The sequence below is a fragment of the Apostichopus japonicus genome, chromosome 3, assembly GCF_037975245.1.
Source record: "Apostichopus japonicus isolate 1M-3 chromosome 3, ASM3797524v1, whole genome shotgun sequence".
Lineage (NCBI taxonomy): Eukaryota > Metazoa > Echinodermata > Holothuroidea > Aspidochirotida > Stichopodidae > Apostichopus > Apostichopus japonicus.
In genome coordinates this window covers 23,522,703-23,542,398 of record NC_092563.1, presented here as the reverse complement: position 1 = coordinate 23,542,398, position 19,696 = coordinate 23,522,703, and the positions used below count along the sequence as shown (strand labels likewise).

Below are 19,696 nucleotides of genomic sequence, written 5' to 3'. Positions count from 1 at the left end.
AGTCTCAATATCGTGTTTGCTGATGAATTTCGAGAAAAAAAACTTACAAAGTAGATTCAATGTTCTTATTCTAAATACAGTCTGACTTGGTGGGTTTAATGGAGAAAAGCTGTCGCAATCGAAAGAAAGAAATTAAAGTCAATAAATATAATGAATATTCATATGAAAAATGCATAGAACGGTGTCATTTTCACTGAACGTTTAGTGCAGTAAGCTGGAAAGTTCGAAGTTTAAATTTGGCAAACACGTATACTGAGACTTTAAAAAATGTATTTCCATTGAACATATTTACAATGAGTTCACAAGAACAACAAGGATTGTAGCAGTTGACACTATCTAATGCAACATCAAGTCATTCCGAGAGGGAATTCTCAACCTTCCAATGAAAAACCAAGATGCTTCTAACTTCAACTAGAAAAGTTCTCTAGTGTAGCGCCGCGTGTGGCTGCTTGTCAATTCTTGCTCTCATATTTTATCGTTTTTATTACGTATACTCGGTTATTTAAGGATTTTGTTATCGGTACTATGTTGTTCAGCCACATTTCGTATGTATTGGTTTACTGTTCACCCATATTTTGGTGTCATTTGTGGAATTTGGACACATATAATTTTTCAACTCTGGGAGTTATTCCCTACGGCAGTGATAAAAGCTTAGGCCAGTTATTCTATAGCGAGCCTACACACGAGCCTACACACAGGCCTTCACGACACTTCAAGAACAGAACTAAGTTCTATTGTTCTGGTGCAATTGTGCATGGAGATCTCGTTATTGGAGATTCCTACTCAATGACAATATTACGCTATTCTGCGGAGCGGCTTCTCGAACTGAATGGAGGCCAATTACCGAGATTATCTAACACACTTTTTCAACTCCTTCGAGACAATAGCATTCTTAACGACTCAGTGCGGACCAAACGTGGGTGCAGATCTGGGAAGCCAAGAATTAGACAATTTGATCGACGCGATGGGGTTGATTATGGTAATTTGCAAATAGTGAAACGGGTACCGAATCCACCTAGGTCTCTTAGACATTTGTCAAGCTTGAATTTTTGTACAGTGAACACTCGCTCCATAAGGAACAAAACCGGTGATTTTTCAGACTACATTGTATCCAATGCTGTTGATCTGTGTGCTGTCACGGAAACTTGGTTGAAAAAGGACGATGATGCAATCCGATGTGAGTGTGCACCTAATGGTTATAAGCTATATGACCACCCTAGAGAGGACAGGGCTGGTGGAGGAACTGGTTTACTGTGCAAAGAACCACTGGAAGCAAAGAAAATCATTGCAAACCAGGGCCAATCATTTGAGTCTTCTGAATGGAGAGTCACAGGACCGGATATTACGGTCAGGATCATTGTCGTTTATCGCCCTCCTTACTCGGCAGAACATTCGACCTCAGTTAACTGTTTTATGGAGGAATTTGCAGATTACTTGGAGTCTGTTATTGCATATAAGGAACCAGTTGTAATCACTGGGGATTTCAATATCCATGTTGATGATGTTTCGGACATGCATGCACGGAAGTTCAATGACCTTATTTCAAGCTTTGGTCTTGAACAACATGTCAAAGACCACACGCATTCCGCGGGTCACGTACTCGACTTACTGATCACGAGGGAATGCGACAATTTAGTTTTATCGACACCGGATGTCGCTCATATGGCAAGCCGTTTTAACATTTACCTCGCAATTAGACTTAAGTCGAATACATTTCACTTAAGTGGAATACATTCTAATTAAGTGAAATGGAATTCCACTTAAGTGAAATGTATTCCACTTAAGTGGAATTCAATTTCACTTAAGTGGAATTCAATTTCACTTAAGTAGAAATGGACATTTCTATTTCACTTAAGTGGAAATGCATTCCACTTAAGTGAAATTGTATTTCACTTAAGTGGAATACATTTCCACTTAAGTGGAATTGTTTTCCACTTAAGCTAAATAGCCCATCTATTTCACTTAAGTGGAATACAATTCCACTTAAGTGGAATCCATTTCTACTTAAGTGAAATACAATTCCACTTAAGTGGAATGCATTTCCACTTAAGTGGAATTGTATTCCACTTAAGTAGAATACAATTTCACTTAAGTGGAATAACATCTTTTGGGCGTCAATTTCACTTAAGTGGAATTCTATTCTGCTTAAGTAAAATACAATTCCACTTAAGTGGAAATGTTGATATGTGGCTTACATATAAAAACAATTTAGGGTAATGTTCGTCGTAACGCATTCAATTGCTCATCACATATGATGATTTAGTCGATCCTCGTTGCACGTGTACATCATGGCTACGGCTAATCATTCACATCTAACATTGCTGGAATGCGATCAAATAATTGTTGTTGTTAGAGACACAATTCGAAGTGTTGTTTCCTCACTTGCACAGGGGAACAATCAGTATGATGCACAACAGAGTCGACTTACATCTTGTTTAAGTAACATGGGCAGAATTCGTAACTTTTTAGATAGTGAAACTTTTGACGAAATAAAAGATTCCATCCAAAACCCCAAATCCACAAAAAGTAAAACGTTTTCTTGCCCTTGTCAATGCGTTTTCGGCTGTAGCTCCAACCACTTATAATGTATGTGCCATGGCTTTATTTTGGTAATGGTATTCGTCAGGTACCAGGTCAGGTACGTACGTACACACCTTGCACGGATGTTAAGTGCTAGCTGGATCCCGATGGACAGCCGATATTCATTGTGCACATATCGACACCACGTACGTACGTACACGTATCGCGGCAAGTTGTTTATAATGGCGCGCAAAGGCATGGGCAAAGTTTGGCGGTAAATGTACTAGCCAATCACATTCCACTTAAGTGGAATAGACTAGCCAATCACATTCCACTTAAGTGAAATAGACTATCCAATCACATTTCACTTAAGTGGAATGCATTTCCACTTAAGTGAAATAGACAGGACAATCCACTTAAGTGGAATTGTATTCCACTTAAGTAGAATACAATTGCACTTAAGTGAAATGCATTTCCACTTAAGTGGAATACAATTCCACTTAAGTGGAATGCAATTCCACTTAAGTGAAATAGAATTTAGCTTAAGTAAAATGCAGTGACAAGTTGATGAATTCAGCTTAAGTAAAATACAATTAAGCTTAAGTGGAATGGTATTCCACTTAAGTGAAATAGAATTCCACTTAAGTTAAATAGTATTCTGCTTAAGTGAAATTGAATTCCACTTAAGTGAAATGTATTCCACTTAAGTCGAATTGCGAGGTAAATGTTAAAACGGCTTGCCATACGCTCACTTTATATCAGATCATGCCTTCGTACATAGTGACCTTGCATTTCCGAAACTACGTCTTGATCGGAAATCCATATCCTTTAGGAAATATAAAGCCATCGACATCGCCATGTTTAAAAGGGATATCCAGGCTTCCCCACTGTGTACCATTACATCAGATATGACAGTAACATCTCCTACGGATCTAGATCGTATCGTGGCACTCTATAATACAACTCTCCGAGAACTCATCGACAAACACGCACCTGTTAAGACTAAACTCATCACGATCAGACCAGTTGTTCCATGGATGAATGATGAAATTAAACAAGGCAAATGTGCCCGCCGCAAAGCCGAGCGTTGTTGGCGAAAGTGTCCTGTGGATGATCCTGTTGATAGAGAGTTTCGAAAACAACAATTCCAACATCACCGTAATTCGGTTAGAGCTCAGCTTATCAGGGCTAAAACTGAGCACTACTCACAAAAGGTAATAGACTGTTCTTCTGATTCGAAAAGACTATTTGAGCTAATGAACTCCCTCCTGAAACCGAATTGTGACATCCAATATCCACCGACTATTTCTTTGGACGAACTATCGAATGATTTCGGGGACTATTTTATGTCCAAAATTGACAAGATCAGAGATGAACTTGATAATGATGATGTTCCTGATATCTGTCGACAGAATATTGCTCATTCCGCTACACCGTCTTTCCATTCATTCTCTGTTTTAAGTGAGGAAGACGTTAGGGCACTTCTCCGCCAGTCTCCGAACAAACATTGTGTGAACGATCCAATTCCGACGTGGTTGCTCAAGGAATGTGCGGAGGTGATTCTACCATTTTTAACTATGGTGATAAACATGTCTCTGCAACATGGCTACTTTCCACCAGTTTGGAAAAACGCTGTGGTAACGCCAATTTGGAAGAAACCGGGGGCGGAGAATGTTTTCAGCAACTACCGACCTGTGAGTAACCTTCCGTTTCTGTCAAAATTGGTGGAAAGAGCAGTTGTTGGACAGCTTCAACTACATTTATCGAACAACAATTTACTACCTCCTAATCAGTCTGCATACAGGCAGTTTCATAGTACTGAGACCTCACTACTCAAAGTTCAGTCGGATATGCGGCTGGAGTTCGACAGGCAGAAAGTGGTTCTTCTCGTCATGTTAGACCTCAGCTCTGCCTTTGACACCATCGATCATGGGATATTGTTAAAGACTATTGAATCACATCTTGGGGTGTTTTCCACAGCCCTGTGTTGGTTTAAATCATATCTCGAAAGACGCACCCAGCAAGTTATGGTAAATAACAAGCTGTCCAAATCATATCAACTGAGATTTGGCGTTCCACAAGGCTCGTGTTTGGGACCCGTTCTGTTCACGGTTTATGCTGCACCGGTTCTCGAGATTATTGAACGCCATTTACCTAGTGCTCAAGGATATGCCGATGATCACCAACTGTACATTGGATTCAAACCAGACTCTCGTGCTCAGGAGGAATTCGCAGTGACTGCCTTGCAGGAATGTATCTCCGATGTAAGACACTGGATGCTGACCAATAAACTGAAAATCAATGACAGTAAAACTGAATTCATCATATTGGGTGGTAGGCAACAATTAGAAAAAGTTACCATTAGTGATATCACTGTTGGTGATGCACAGATTACACCATGTTCCAAAGTGCGAAATCTAGGTGTTATTTTTGATGAGAAGTTATCTATGGACCAACATGTCTCGAAAGTTTGTAGTGTTGCATATTATCATCTTCATAATATTGCTCGTATTCGTGACTATCTCACTCATGAGGCTGCTTGTTCACTCATTCATGCCTTTATTACTAGCCAAATTGATTACTGTAACAGTCTGATGTATGGTGCTCCCGCTTATTTGATCAATAAATTGCAACGTGTTCAGAATTCTGCTGCTAGACTTGTTCTAGGTCTTAAAAAATCTGATCACATTACACCTGCTCTCATAGACTTACATTGGCTTCCTGTGCAGCTCCGTATTCATTTTAAAGTTCTCTTGATTGTTTTTAAAATTCTACATGATATGGCTCCTGAATATCTTGGTGAGTCGATTGAACTGCGTCACAACAGTACCTACCGCCTGAGGTCCAATGATGCTTTTATGTTGAGTACCCCGAGTTACAGGTGCACCACCTTCGGTGGACGTGCATTCCACGTCTATGCACCTAGGTTGTGGAACTCCCTTCCGCTGACACTTCGTTCACAACATAGTCTTACTATTTTTAAGAGAGATTTGAAAACTCACCTTTTTTACTCAGTTTTTAAACAATAGTTTTTAACATCGTTTTAGTTATTAATTGTTAATTATTATATTCATATGTAGTTTTACTATTGTACAGCGTTTTAGAATGTATTTTACAGATTTAACGCTTTATAAATTAATAAATTTGAATTTGAATTTCAAGAAGAATGCAATAAAATAAAGCAGACACTTCAGTATCAGTGGAAAAGGCTGGAGGTAATTATAGGCATAAGCTAACTCTGCAGTTCACCAGGGATTGGGGATGATTCCCATTACAATCATGTGTATAGCAGCAATGATATGTCACTGGAACAACTTTTTAGTTTGGACGAAGAGAGCCCACACATTTCTGTATTTATGATTTCATTTGTGTTTGTATGTGAAAAGTCAGCTATTGAGTAGGCAAGACATTGGAGGTGATCACTTGTAGTTTTCATTCATTCATTCACGCCAAAAATATACTCAATTAAACAGATAAAATCACAAATATCTTTTCTCTTCATTTGGCTGTTTTTACTCCTCTTCAGAACTCATTTGTGCAAACTTATGAATACAAAAACAAAAGGCGTGTAAAATTTGGAACAAATGCATAACCGGAAGATGTGAGTAGAATTATCATACCATTATAGAGTAATAAATGCATATTTCATGTGACAAATTACCGAGTAAATGCCTAAAATTTGGGACATAGTTGAAGAGTTGAAGGACAGATTGAACCCGAGTCCCGGGGTTGTCGCCCCTGACTTCCCTCTCATCATCTAGCCTGGGGCCAACTTAGTGACTGCAACTATACAACTACAACTATAGAAACGACTGAAAACTAGACTATATACATATAGGCTTCTGATGTTGGTAATGACGATTGGATCAGACATAAGACAATTTTACCTAAGAGCTATATGCAAACTTGTTTACACACACAAACACGCACGCACGCACATATATATATGTATACATATATATATATATATATATATATATATATATATATATATATATGTATATATATATATGTATATATATATATATATATATATATATATATATATATATATATATATATATATATATATATATATACTAGTGAACTATTCATTTGACATAGGTATACACAGCTTGAAGAAAAAAACAACCACCAGTTTCAAAAGTTCAGTAGCATTTAAATAAGGAAGCACACGTTGCAGTTGTCTATTTAAGAAAGTCCCCTCGTTTTACTTCATCTTGTAATAGTAGTAATGAAGAAGAAAGGAGAAATTCTGAAGAATAAAAAACGGACATGCTAACTTCATGAGATTGATATATTTACATAAACGCATCCATAATTTTTTTTTAACAAGCATTGTTTGACATAGGTGACGAAAGCCTATACAGTGGAATGATGACTTCCTCACTGGTTTCGAACCTCTGGAAATACAATCAGCGTCCTTGGCCTAGTTGGTTAGGGTGTCCGCATATAAAGCTTGAGGCCCGGGCTCGAATCCCGGTGGAGGCTGAAGTCTTTTCACTGTTCTGGATTTTCCAACCCATTACAATATATGTATTTCCACCACTATACCACATTTTATTTCACATTACCATATTAACATGATTAAGAACAATTTGGACATTTTATTACCATGGAATCATCATAATGTTTGCCCGATGTTCAACAAATTTCCGCTCCATAACATTTAAGACGTGTGAACAAATGTAAATTGATGTAAGTTATATATTAAAACTTCCAAACAACTGTTCTTAATATTTATTATACTTCATTCAACTTTACTAATAGTGATTCCTACACACGAGAAAAGTATTAACAAGGCAGCGACACCAGACAACCAATGAGGAATAATGCGTATTATGACTATCTGCAATACGTAAATAATAACAATTTCAAATGCTAGAATCACCGTGACGACAACGGTCCGTTCTTTAGATAGTGCAATAAAGACTAGAATTTGACCAATAGCTTGGCATATACCACCAACTACCATAGCAACGATGTGGTACCCAGAATCCAGAGTGGTCCAACAGCTAAAAATCAAAACCAACGTTCCATTTAGTACCACCGTGCAAACCGCGTTAACTGATATTGTTATAAACGGGTGTATCTCTTTATCTGATAATTTCACACCTAATACAAAACTCAATGCAAACATCACTGCGCTACCCAAAGCAAGAGTAACACCGACGAGAGACGGAGTTTGAAGTCCATCTTCGTTTGGAAACATGAAGGAAGGTCTGGCTATGAGAGTCACGCCGACGATACAACATAATGTAAATAATAAATCTAAAATCCCAAGTTTTTGGTTTAACCAAATCCATCCAAAAACGCCAGCAAATATTGGCATACATCTTAAAATTGTGATTGCATCGCCGACTGGCATGAGATTGATGGAAGCGTTGATAAACGTCAGCCCAGTACAGTTCGTAATGCCACAAAGAAGTAAATAAACCCATGCCTCCTTGACTTTGCCGATGTTTCTCGCTTGTCCACTGACGATCGAACAGGTCAAGCTGGTCGCAAACATGGCGGAAGCGAAAATAAACGTTACTTGAAACGGATGGTACAGATCTGTACCGATTTCAATACACGTATCTGCAAGTGACATTATAACGATTGCAGTTAAAGTTATAAGAGATCCAACATATTTCGATATGTAGGACACCACGGGAGAGCATAACCTAACATTAACCCCATTTGGTGATGCTGTTTCCTCTGGGAGACTATCGTCTGCTGATGTCGAAGTTGAAAGCGCTAATGGCAAATAAGTATTTACCTCTTTGGCTGCCATGTTTAGTCCAACCTACAAGAAAGGAACAATTCAATATTTAACATAATAATATCAAGAGGCTTATTCGATATAGTTTGATTATCAGAAAATCAATGAATGCCGTTCATTTATATACAGTCTGACCAGTAATCTTGTACATGCACTGCCTAATAATTATCCACATAATCCATTATAGCAAATGTTCGTGCTTGTGAAGGATATACTGTGATAGGAAGTGTGTTCTTTTTTTTGGTGGTTCATGGCGTGGGCGTCGGCAGAACAAAGTCTAGGGAGAGGGAAGCGGGACAGGCACTCTTCGGGTTTGTTTTCAATAACCGGTTAACTGTGCAAAGAATAACTAACCGGTTTACAATAAGAATTAACTGGTTAACCGTAAACACCGAACCGTTTGTTGTTGTTGTTGTTGATGGCATTTGAAGCAATGAGGCTTAGCAATCGGGAGGTTCGGGGTTCGATTCCCGGCCGGGCCGCGAATTTTCTTTTCCCAAACAGGTTTGCAATTACGGAGTTTTCAGCCAATCAGATTGCTCGTGACGTCAGCATCAATAATGACAATCGCTTGGAAGATCGAAGGCATACACTGAGTTACACACTGACACTTAATAAAGTCTTGTTACGCGATTTCCCTGCAAACGCCCTAACTTTACTTTTAATGCTTGGATAACATGTTGACCTTACTTATGATACATACGCTACATTCTATCGGGTTCGTGTTTACGTCATTCAAGATTCGTCAGCCGTTCTGTTAAAATCAGAATTCGTTTCGTGGAAAGGGTAGGCCTACACCAAAATCAACTTCACGACGCGAGTACAGTCTTGAACGAATATACGCAAAACAGTATAGTGTACAATATGATATATTTCCGTCACTGCACTGTGTAGCATGGTGGGCTCATAATTGACGCACTTAAGGATTTGATCAACGATGTCTATCAAGGAAAAATCCAAATCACTCAACTGCAAGGGCGGCGGAAGCACTTTTAATCTGGGGGGGGGGCACCGACATCAAAGGGCACTTTGCAGAAATTCGATTGGACTGATGTAGCCTTATATTTAGTACCCTTTATAACTTATTATATTATCTTTTTTGCGTATACACATCACTCCATCAACGCCCCCCCCCCACCCCTTTCATAGAAAATATGCATACTAGCTCTGCAATATCCAAAGTTGTATGCACGACTATCTGAGCCGAGCGCCACCATCGGTTGGCGCGGAGCGTACAAGAAAATTTTTGGTTTTACAAACCCCTCAGATGGCCAGAAACGGCCCTTCCCGAGTGTTCATTCCGGTTCCCTGGCCTCTTGCTAACTTGAGACACCTCAATTTTTATGTAGAAAAAGGGCACATTTTTAACCCTGAGGAAAAGTGGGGGGGCACGTGCCCCCTGTGCCCCCCCGGTTCCGCCGCCCTTGCTCAACTGTATGTGTTTTTCATATGTGTAGTTCCTCAGAAATGTTACGATCTCAAAATATTTAAGGTTCTGTGCTTATGCACCGTACACTTCAGCAGAATTTGACCACAAAATGTCTGCCGTGTGAAGTTCTTTCATACCCCTAAATTGACACATTCGTCGATAAGCTAACTGTAGTGTAGGCCTTAGTATACATCCATTGACTTTAGATGTTGTTTGCTATGCTCTGAGCATCTAAGCTCAGACAGGTCAGGTCCCAGAGAGTAGTGTTATCATATTGAGGTAATGTTGGTTATTTTTAGGGTGTAAGATTTCCAAATGCCCAAAAAAACGTGCAAAACTAGGGGGAGGGTTTTAAAAGCTTAAAAAGTGTCACAATTTGGTCAGCAAATTCTAATTCTGCTAGACTGCAAAAAGTTTAAGTGGCCTGTTCTATCGTTGCTAGTAATAACTGAAGGTGCGTCAATTACGGGGGTGCGTCAATTATGAAGCCTTTACTATACACAGTTTTAATACATATAGGCCTACAGCGCATGTGTTATGTACCCCTGTACGAAGTTATCGATTAATGCCTTCACAGAAATCTTCGATCAAAGTAGATCATACAATACTAGTGTGCTCAATATGTCTAAACCAATTCCAAACACATCTACATATATTAACGAAAAGCTTCGGGTAATTTTGAACGGGTATATCTTCGTTGCAACGAATGGATGCAGACATTTTGAAGTGAAGGTTTCCATTGTGATGACGTAACTTCTCCGACCAATCATGAGCGACTATTTACACACAATTGCAAACCTGTTTGGGAAAAAAAATTCGCGGCCGGGCCATAGTAAGGTGGGTTTTTCATCCAAGAGCAATCTACGGTTTTCCCACCTGAAATGACTTTCTAAATTGAAAAGATTCCAAATTTGAGTTAAAATGTTGAATTGGAAGCCACCCGACGTGTAAGTTGTAATCCATAAGCCCTTGCGGGCTTCTCCCACATTTGTGGTCGCTTAAGCGTCGAAAAAATAACTGCTGATTATTATTATTATTATGTTATTCGTCTATAGCTTTGGGGGAAAAGGTCGTAATAAAGAACAGTGCAGTAATATAATTGGGCTCCCAAATAAAGAGTCCAAATTCACCCTTGCCTTGTAATGGTTTGGGCTTGTGTGAGCAACGTTTATGTTTGGTTCTCATGTCCCAGTCAGCTGCATTGGCCCATAACAACCCCCCCCCCCCCCCCCCGCTGTCTAGATTTGTTCCTACAGATCACCAACACCGTACTCTATATGTAACTAGTTGGCTGAATGCTATCCGATTTGGTCGGTAATTTCCGCAAATTTGGCAGCAGTGAAGCCATTTACAAGTTGACATGCTCCTCTCTCAAGGGAATAAATAGTAGATTGATTTGTAGACATTACCTTTTGTATTTGTATTAAAGACCGACATGCATGTCGGTGACTGGTCGAGCAATGTTTTAAAAATTGAAACCAACAAAGTGACAATAATTGTGTTCTATCAGTACAGCTGTATATCACCAGGATGCATTTCCAATTAGGAACACTGTTATAATTGACTGGGAATACTCATTGGTGCATGGGGCGAAGCGCCCAGAATCTGTATCGCATGTTGAGATATTTCTTGCTCGGCTATATGGTTACTGCTTTGATTTTCAGGGGAAAGTGCACCCAATTCCTGCAGCAGACGCCCATGGAAGTTCATGGAAATGAACTTTCCATATGATATATCACTGCAATGCTCATAATAACGCAGTGTACAGTATTTCAGTATCTTTTTATCATTATTGATAGTGACTGTATACCTGCATAATATATATATTATATAGATATATATAATACCACTACGTACCACTCGACCACAGTGATTCAACTCCCTGGTTAAAACGAATAAATTGGCTTTGAATAACTGTCATTAAGGGCGTATTACCCAAGTGTTATGATTGTACAGAATGCACCCCTGGCGCTTTTTACACAGAATAACCACTCTTTATAGGCAAGCCAAGCCGTAAATAAGAATTGAATGTGTAGCAAGTGGTATGACAGATATATAGTTGACCATTGTGCCGCTATTGGTAATGAGCCCCAGTGGTTCTGCAGGAGGAAGATTAAAGAGAGTCTCCTAATAAAAGACTGAAATGCTGACTTAAATAGAAACGTAGCGAGCTACGGGTTGGAGCTATTTCTTATCCCTATTTACTTTTATAGTCATCAAAAACAGAACTAGTATTGTTCGATACAGGTGACAAACGCCTACAGTGGAATTACCTTCCTTACCGGTTTAGAACCTCTGGACATACAATCAGCGTCCATGACCTAGTTGGTTCGTGTCGACGTACAAAGCGGGAGGCCTGGGTTCGAATCCCGGTGGAGGCTGGAAGTTTTTTCACAGTCCTTGATTTTCCAACTCATTAATATATATAACGATTTCATTAATATATATATATAACTATATATATAACTATATATAATTGAAAATCGTAAATTGTTGGAAAATCAAGAACAGTGAAAAAACTTCCAGCCTCCACAGGGGTTCGAACCCGGGCCTTCCGCTCAGTACGCGGACACCCTAACCACTTAACAATGGAAATATATATATATATATATATAGCCTATATATATATATATAGCCTATATATATATATAGCCTATATATATATAGCCTATATATATATATATATATATATATATATATATATACACATATACATCAATCCAGCATCAGCATATACCTTACGGTATATTTTTATACGGATTTCTACCATTACTACTGCGCACGGTAGTGTAAAGCATACACGGTCACCGCGTCACGTTCCTGCACTACGGGCGTCCATCGGTTATAGGCCTATAATGTAGTGATGTATACCTATATACAAATAATATAGGCATTTGAACGTGTGCAGTTGTTGAACAGCGGCCAGCCATGTGTAGCTATAAACATACTATGTGCTTTTGAGCAAGTATACAACATATTGATATCGTAGACTTTGTACCCTGCAGCCCAAGGGCGTAGGAACCAAACAAAATTAAGCACTAACAATTCATTTGTCTGATACCGCAGTCGGCTTATATCTGTATTTAATAAACTAATATTTGGAACAACATGCACAGTTTCATGTGTTCTGACCGTCCGTTTAGAGAATCTATGAAAGACGTGGCTTCGATCGTCATACAATCGGTGATTTATTACATTACACATGTTGACTTGTGTTCCCTTTTATACAGGCTTATACAGTTAAAGCAATAGTTTTTAGGGTACAAAAGAAAAGACAAGATTCGGAAAGCCTGCACCCATCGGGACCATTTTCATGTAGACGAGAAATATCACGTCGAATTATATGTATATTATGTTATAACTTTATGCAAGCAGGCATTATAGTCTATTTCTTCCTATAATAAACATATATACATACCCGGGCCGTGTTGTCCTATACTTGTGTGTTGTTTTATAGTAACTGAGCCTGTGTTGTTTCCCCGTCCTTTGAAGTTAATGTTCATCCGTACAAGCAGCTGTTCAGCTTTCACCTGGCTGGGTCATCAGGAAATAAATGAAAGTACATTTTCGTGTCACGCTTCAAAACCGTGAAGGCTTTACTGTTTGAAAGGCAGTACTCGTTGCCAGTTTGTAGCTCAGCTGGAAAGTTTTCTCAGCTGAGGTATATGGATACCGAAATGAGGTATAGTATGGAACGCGGAAAGGGTCTACATAAGGCGCCATCCACTCAGAAATGGTCGTTCGCTCAGAAACCGTCCACTTAAAGATCGCCGCTCAAATACAGCAGTCGTCCATTTTTAAATCGCCGTTTAACGTGAGGCGCCGTCCACTTAGAGATGGCCGTTGATACACAGACCGTCTCAGTGGCGTAGGAAGGTACTTTTGAGTGGGGGGGGCTGAAGACTGATGGCCGGCCTGGGGGAGGGGTCTAAGGGGAGGGGGTGTCCCCCTCCCCCTTTGGAATTTTTTTTGCATTTTCCATGTGGCTTCAGATGCAATTTGGTGCAATATAGCACACTTCAACCCACCCACTCCATTTTGTATATAATTTTGCATTTTCACCTGGCCTTAGATGCAATTTGGTGCTCCAAATGAGATTTTTTTCTCATTTGGAAATGAAAAAGGGGTTTTCTGACTTGCAAAGCGGGGGGGGGGGCGGAATGATACTTCCGCCCCTCCATATTTTTCACTGGGGGGCTGGCGCCCCCAGCCCCCCGGTTCCTACGCCCTTGGACCGTCTACTCAGAGATTGCCGCGCAAACACACCCAACTTTTCGGGAACCGTCCATTCAGAAATGGCCGTTGACTTAGAAACCGTCGCGACTGAGAAATGGTCGTGATTCAGAAATCGTCCATTGAGAGATCGTTCACTCAGAGATCGTCGTCTCAGAGATCGTCCATTTGAGTGACAGCCAAACTTGCATATTTATATCGTGGGCGGGGCGGGGCGGGGCGGGGCGTGAACTTTTCAATCACAGAGTCGAGGTGCGACGACCGTTCGCACTCGTACTCGTTCATTGAATTTTCAATCACAAATTAAAATAGATCGAAACGATGATATACAACTCGAGGAATTTGTGAAAATCGGTTTCAACAACAGAAGAACTGCAGATTTGCTTGATTGCAGTGAATCAACTGTTATAAAAGGAGGCGTGCTTCTTTAGGCCTCAGGAAAAAAGATGGATCTTTCGCAATACAAACCTAACGTTAGTATGATGAGTGTATGAGTACGGTGCTGGTATTCCTCAGCTTGCGGCCAATCCCTAATACTAGACTTGACCCCCATACTCGTTTGTTTTGATCCATTTCATTCAGTATCGGTTCGTACTCAATCTTCGGGAGTTTGTGCATATTGAGACGACGTACAATTAAGCCCATTTGTATTTATAATTAATAATTCGTGATTATCAGTTGTAATTTTCCCAAACAATGATTGATTTGTTAGTACGAATTATAATTTTGCTGTAATGAAATACTTGTATGTTTTAATGAAATATTACTTGTTAAAAATGAGTTATTACTTCATAATGATGAATTATTAATTTGTAACAATTAATGTCGTATTAATAAGTACCACACATGAAGAATTTTTAACATGCAAATATATACAATTTTCATTTCATACGAATTGTAATTTCTTTAAATGATTATTGATTTGTTAATACAATTTATTTGTTTTAATGATATACTATTACATTTGTCATGAAATGTTACTTGGTAAAACTGAATTTACTAATTCATAATAAGGGATCATTAAGTGTTTACAATGTTTTGTAAATTTGTAACAGCTAGTGGAATTACTATTGTGTAATGCCTATAGTATTTCATAGTTACAATTTATCAATTCATTATTGTAAATTAAAAAGTAAATGTTAACATTTGTAGTTACCAGGGTTAACAGTTATGATCATCTATGGTCATCATGGTACACATCACATTTTTCCATTGCCAAGAATATGTTAATTTTGATGCTCAGTTACTGAAGGCATACATGTTAAGTCATCACTTTCTTTTATTTTGACAAATGCTGAGCACATGGAAGGTCAAATCTCGGTCAAATTGATTAGACCAAGGAAAAAAATATGGACCTAGCGAGGGATGTTACTACTTCCCAAATTAGCTATTCCTGTTTGTGTATGAGTTGCCTGTTCCCTTTCGAAGTTACGGGAAACTTCTTCGGCATTTTCGACCCCCAACGTGTTGATTATTTCTTCCATCTTCTTTCTTTTGGTTTCTGGAAACTTTCATTGCATGTGGTCTTCGGGGTACCGAGACGAAATTACTCTCCTGAAAAAGGGAGGGCCGTCAAGGGCGGCGGAACCGGGGGGAGGGGCACCGGGGGCACGTGCCCCCACTTTTCCTCAGGATAAAAATGTGCCCTTTTTCTACATAAAAAATTGTACTCTTGATCACCTTATTAGGTCAGCGATATTTCAGTAAGAGATATAATCCTAATTTAGAAGTACTAATGATTTCTGTGGGTCAAACTCAAATGTTTACTACCACAAGGCTTCTAACATTCTGGTGAGTGCCATTATGCATATTCAATTTGTCAAAAAAATTCTAATACATTTCCACAAATACATTGCTATATTACATTGTGACTTTGTAATAAGCAGAAGCCAATTATAGCCTACTATGAATAATGAGTTTAGTTTTAATAACCCATAACCTACCCCATCTTTTCGTATTTTGACATATTTCATTTGCTTTCATGCATGTATCGATCGCGTGTGTATGGATATGGACTTTATAATGATTTCACCTCATTTTGTCTTGAAAGAAAACTTGTTCCTTGTTTCCAATTTGCACATTGGATATTGCAGTGCTAGTATGCATTTTTTCCTTAAAGGGGGGGGGGGCAGTGGCGGAGCGTCCATACAGTCAGAGGGGGCGGATGCCCCCCCTGACGGACTCAAATGGACTGCTGGCGCAATTTCAGCTTTTTACCACTTTTTACTTATTCGCGATTATTGAATACTTTATTGCGCTCTCAAATACCTATTGACATTTGTCACATTTTGTTGGTGTAATTTTCTGGCAAAATGGCGATGACACCTATTTATTCTTCGTTTATCTGCAAATTAGCAAGGCCCGGAAAGGGTCATTTCCGGCGATCTAGGGAGTATCTTTACTCAAAAATTTTTTGTACACTCCGCGCCAACCTGTGGTGGCGCTCCGCTTAGATAGTGTCGAAAGCGCCCCCGGCCTACAGACCATTCTCGCCCCCTGACCATTACCCCTAGCTCCGCCACTGAGGGGGGGGGGGGCGTTGATGGAGTTATGTGTATACGCAAATAAGATAACACAATAAGAGTTATAAAGAGTACTAAATATCAGGCTGCATCAGTCAAATCGAATTTCTGCAAAGTGCCCTTCGACGTCGGTGCCCCCCCCCCCCAGATTAAAAGTGCTTCCGCCGCCCTTGAGGGCCGTATATACGGCCCTGGACTTGAATGAGGAGGGAACAACAGTGTTCTACTGTAACAGCTCGGTGTACGTTACTGGGCGGGAGCACAGCCGGTAAATAGTCCGCGCCCACTTAATGCATACGTATATAGCCATTGTAAAGGGAGGACGAATTCTAAGTAGGCGCGGCTCAGCATCGACCGGCGATTTGTAAGTGGACGATTTCTGAGTCAACGGCCATTTCTGAATGAACGGTTTCTGTACTTCAACGGCGATTTCAAAATGGGCGGCTGAAGCATTTCAACAACGATCACTGATTGAACGGTCTCTGAGTGAACGACCATCTCTGAGTGGACGGCGCCTCGCGGTTAAACGGCAATTTCTAAGTGGGCGGCTGCTTGTATTTGAGCAACGATCTCTAAGTGAACGGTTTCTGGGTGAACGACCATTTCTAAGTGGACGGCGCCTCACGTTGACCCTTTCCGCGTTCCATAGTATAGCTATCGCGAGATTTTGCCGAAAGTCTGTAGCCTTTTGCCTCCGTGTTTGGACGACTGCCGTTTCGTCATTTTTTATTCGATTTGGCTGACATTGCATTAGAGGGTTTTGTGAGTTAAGTTTCCATAAATGCGATCATATTTAATAAATTTGAAGGTTATTTGGGTTGAGGAGAGGTCATTTTCTGAAGAAATGTTACGTAAAAGAGAGCTTTCGTCCAAACGTAAAGAAAAGAGCTTTCGTCCAAATCTGCTGAATTGCTGTGGATATAACGTTTGAATGGTGGTGAACCAAAGCTGTTCAGGGGGGAAAAATTGTCGTAATGTGAGGGCCCAAAACTGGGCCTTCTCTTTTCAGTTATGATGAAACGTAGGCCACAGATCATATGCAATGATTATGGCATTTGTTTTTCAATTTTTTAGTATTCACGCCGTGACCAGTATGCGTTTTGGTGTTGTGAGTAGCTAAAATATCTTCCATGTATAATATTTTCCCGTTATTGTTTGAAATAATTCCACCCGTGGGTGGGTAACTTGATTAAGCCCAAATACGTACTTGTTATTCAGGCTTGCTATGTAGTTCCAGGGAGTTCCATAACAACTACTTGGAAGTTCGATGTCATTCATGTAAGAGGATTACTTGGCAGATTGGTAATTTGAACTTTTAAATAGTTTGTGTGTGGTTTATCTGCGGGTACGTCGATTGTAAACAAATTGCAGGTCGTTCTATTATTGTATGGGTGGAACTTTTGTGAGCAATTTCGGATTAACACAGTTCAAACGTGCTATCTAGGTCAATTAAAGCAGCTTGAGCAGAGAATCGGAAGAAATCTGTTTTACCTCCATGAGCAGAGGAATATACTGTCTCACGTTTTTCCCGTAATATTATTGCATGAATGAAAACTACGAAGTGCATATTCTGTTGGTTTCTTTGTTTTTACAATGAGGCATAGTCATAGAAATTGAACTTAGGGAGAATGACGTCATGCGACATATACTGAAGCCACCCACCCTACTGGTGGCGCTTTGCTTGTATACGGCAAGAAAGTACCGGCGCGTAATACAAACACTACGTCTTTGACATAAATAAAGTGATAAAGTTGACATAAATCACTCAAAATGGTGATATCTTGTGCCGCATTTGTATGCCAAAATCGTCAAACATGTGGCAGTGGATTGCAGTCTCACAGGTAATTCTTGGGAAGCGATAGTAGAAGCAATTACATAGAAATCTAATTACTTCACTAGTGTCGTCTGCTCAGCTTCTGTATTGTTATTCACTGGACCCTGGATATAGTTTGTCTATAGCATATACGGCTCTGTATACGGCTCTGGTCTATAGGCTCTTAGACCGCCTATATACGGCTGTCCTTTCGGATGCGATATGTCCAAATCAGTGGCGGAGCGTCCATACAGTCAGGGGGGCGGATGCCCCCCTGACGGACTCAAATGGACTGCTGGCGCCCTTTTCAGCTTTTTACTTATTCGCGATTATTGACTATTTTTATTGCGCTCTCATCTACCTATTGACATTTGTCACATTTTTTTGGTGTAATTTTCTGACAAAATGCTCTAACGGCTATTTATTCTTCGTTTATCTGCAAATAAGCAAGGCCCGGAAAAGGTCATTTCCGGCGGTCTAGAGAGTATCTTTACTCAAAAAATTTCTGTACGCTCCACGCCAACCTGTGGTGGCGCTCCGCTCAGATAGTGTCGAAAGCGCTCTCGCCCCCTTGACCAATACCCCTAGCTCCGCCACTGGTCAAAATCCTAATGTAAACAATTATTGCCACCTAATTTTAATTACAACTGTATCCCTAACGATAGATCCACATGCCAGAATAACATGGAATGACGGTTATGATGTTCTGGGCTTATCACTAACTTTTTAATACTAGAAAAATAGGCTACTACCCACTTTGCAACATTAACATTAAACTGAGAACTGCATGCACATGACTAATATGGAAGTATTATACACAAAAGTAGGTGTGTGTGGGAAGGGGGTGGGGAGGAGGGAGGGTTGCCTTTTCACGGCATTTTTTCAGGGACAACTATGACACTATTTGAGTGGAGCACTAAAATAGTACAAGCAAGTTAAATGTTTGCCATGTGCCTCTCAGATACTGGAAATGACACTGTTCAGACAATAAAAGTTGCAAAAAACACTCCAATTACTCGAGTCTTTAGAGGCGGAAATAAAAGAGTTTTCAAAGTTGGTTCTTAAGTCAGGAGTATAGTTCTTACCACTCTGGTCGCCATAACATGTCTCTGTTGTGCAAAGTACACATACTCTTTCGAAATAGCGGGTACAATCAAATTCAGTTTCAAAGTCGAATGCACAATGTATGTAAGAAGATGTACAAATGATCTGGCTTCTTGCCGTACAACGCAAAGCGCCCTCACTTTTTCAAGGCTTCACGGCGTTGCACTGTGCCAGCATAAGTATACAACGATCTATTGCGTAACATAAATTTGTGACAGTGCTTTCCACTTTAAAAGAAATTTCCAGTGATACGACAATATCGGGGAAATTTTCGGGACCATAGGCGAAGAGGCGGTTCGTATACGCCCTGC

General features: G+C 39.8%; 2 protein-coding genes across 3 annotated transcripts; one reads left to right on the top strand and one right to left on the bottom strand.

Annotated features, from left to right (window-relative positions):
• Window positions 1-786: 786 nt before the first annotated feature.
• Window positions 787-6,069, top strand: LOC139965682 (uncharacterized). The gene is made up of 3 exons (XM_071968297.1): window positions 787-1,672; window positions 3,283-5,319; window positions 6,047-6,069. Exons 1-3 carry the CDS (start codon window positions 787-789, stop codon window positions 6,067-6,069), a joined length of 2,946 nt encoding a protein of 981 aa, XP_071824398.1.
• Window positions 6,070-6,563: 494 nt separating this feature from the next.
• Window positions 6,564-13,459, bottom strand: LOC139965533 (solute carrier family 35 member G1-like). Of its 2 annotated transcripts, none has more exons than XM_071967980.1 (2): window positions 13,132-13,459; window positions 6,564-8,308 (listed from the first exon to the last, which is right to left on the bottom strand). In XM_071967980.1, the coding sequence occupies exon 2, from the start codon at window positions 8,294-8,296 to the stop codon at window positions 7,271-7,273; it is 1,026 nt and encodes a 341-aa protein (XP_071824081.1). In that variant the 5' UTR covers window positions 8,297-8,308; window positions 13,132-13,459; the 3' UTR covers window positions 6,564-7,270. The 2 variants fall into 2 exon arrangements, with proteins under 2 accessions (XP_071824081.1, XP_071824082.1); XM_071967981.1 differs by lacking the exon at window positions 13,132-13,459 and adding an exon at window positions 8,639-8,765.
• Window positions 13,460-19,696: the final 6,237 nt, after the last annotated feature.